The following is a 1,907-nucleotide window of genomic DNA, read 5'->3' as shown; positions in this document are numbered from 1 at the left end:
CCAGACACAGAGCCAATTTACTTTGTCTTAACTTTTGTATTGAATTGATAAATACAATTGAATCTAATTTGCAGCTAAAGTTTGGTTATAGGCTACCTACAAATAATAATAATAATAATAATAATAATAATAATAATGATGATGCTTCTGCTGAAAGATATGTCAGCATGAAGCATGGATGAAATGGCCGTAAAGCGACTGCTCGTACACGTCACAGAGACTCTCCTCGCTCTGAACTATCTGGTCTGTGTTGTTGTGTTGCTCTGCTGGAGCCTGTGACCTCAGCCTAGTGGTGTTTCTACACATCCTGAGACTAAGCCCTGAATGTGTTCCTGTGTGCAGTGCGGTGAGTTCAGGGACGGCTCGGTGTCTGGAGACATGTGCTCTGACCTGTGTGAGGGGGGGCTGCTGCAGTTCAGACGATGCCTTTACTACGAGAACGGGAAGAAGGTGATGGAGGCCGAGTGGAGAGGAAGCACCGTCATCCTGAAGTCCAAGATGGAGAACTTCTCCTCCTACGAGCCGCTCAACATCCTCGAGTACCAGGTCCTCACTTTAGTTAGGAAGAAAGCAGTGTCCAGCTCTCAATGGAAATGCAGAACAAATTGTTCAAATGTGACTCAGAAATAATAACATTTAAAGTCACTAAATATTTTGAGTAAAAATGGCAAAAAAATATCAAAATATAACAAAAAAATCTTCATATATATTTTTGCAAAAATGTGATTTAGATATTCCAACAAAAAGAAATGAAAATGTGACGAAAACTTGAAAGAATCATATAAAATAAAACTAAGTTGACCTTTGTAATTAAAAAGGAATAAAGTTTCAACGGAAATGAAGAAAATATGATTATAATGTGACTCAGAAAATATTGAAATGAGAAGAAATGAATAACATTTAAAGTCATTACATACTTTAAGTGAAAATAACAAAAAAAGATTTATTAAATTAAAGAATTACTACAAAAAAGTCTGAAAAAGTATTTAATTCCTTCATATATTTTTGCAAAGAGACCGAATGTAATGAATGAAAACGTGCAGATAAATCCATTGAAAGGTTCCGTAGAGTTTTCAGACCTTTGATCCAATCTTGCAGAAAATCTTGACGTTATAAAAAAATAATAACATTAAAAAAACTAAATATTTTACGTGAAAAATGCCAAAAAATCTTTTTAAAAAAATCTAAATATCACAAAAAGCTCTGAGTGGAAATGCTGAACAAGTATTTCCACTCTTCACATTGTGAAAGAATTAAAATGTGACTTTTTAATACATTTGAAATAATGTCTTAAAAATGAAAAAGTGTATTTAAAATGAAGAAGTATTTCTGTTATCAGGACACGGCGGAGGAGCTCTCCCCGATGGACGTCGTTCTCTACGCCACCATGGAGGTAATCATCATTATGCAGATGCTTTTATTTTGAAGGAAGCCTCGGGCGTCTAAATCCTAACCCATGATAAGTATTCATTTATTTTGAAGGAAGGGATTTTCTTTAAATCCTGATCAAATAAACTCACCTGGATCAATAAAACACTTTATACCTGAGAGTAAGAAATCAGACCTCTTTCCTCAGGTACGAAACTCTCTGGGTCTGACGGAGGAAGAGGAGGATGAAGATGGTGATGGAGGAGGAGGAGGAGGAAGAGGAAGAGGAAGAGGAGGAGGAGGAGGAAAAAGGAACATATCGAGGCTGTGGGGGGAGGAGCTGAGGAAAAGGGGGAGGGGCTACTCCAGAGCTGAACTTTCCTCTCTCTGGGCTTTACTGCAGCAAGAAGAGTACACCTTCCTCAGGTAACACACACACACACACACACACACACACACACACACACACACACACACACACACACACACACACACACACACACACACACACACACACACACACACACACCTTATCACTC

General features: G+C 37.9%; 1 protein-coding gene across 1 annotated transcript; it reads left to right on the top strand.

Annotated features, from left to right (window-relative positions):
* Window positions 1-265: 265 nt before the first annotated feature.
* dipk1c (divergent protein kinase domain 1C) lies at window positions 266-1,794 on the top strand (the record flags this gene model as incomplete). The annotated part of the gene is made up of 3 exons (XM_010788885.1): window positions 266-546; window positions 1,340-1,393; window positions 1,577-1,794. Coding segments are annotated over exons 1-3 (494 nt in total), but the record flags the coding sequence as incomplete, so codon positions are not given.
* Between the last annotated feature and the right edge of the window lie 113 nt (window positions 1,795-1,907).

Source organism: Notothenia coriiceps, unplaced genomic scaffold (genome assembly GCF_000735185.1).
Source record: "Notothenia coriiceps isolate Sejong01 unplaced genomic scaffold, NC01 NC01_scaffold00032280, whole genome shotgun sequence".
Taxonomy (NCBI): Eukaryota; Metazoa; Chordata; class Actinopteri; order Perciformes; family Nototheniidae; genus Notothenia; species Notothenia coriiceps.
Note: the sequence above shows the minus strand (reverse complement) of the source record. Positions and strands in the feature narration are given on the sequence as shown.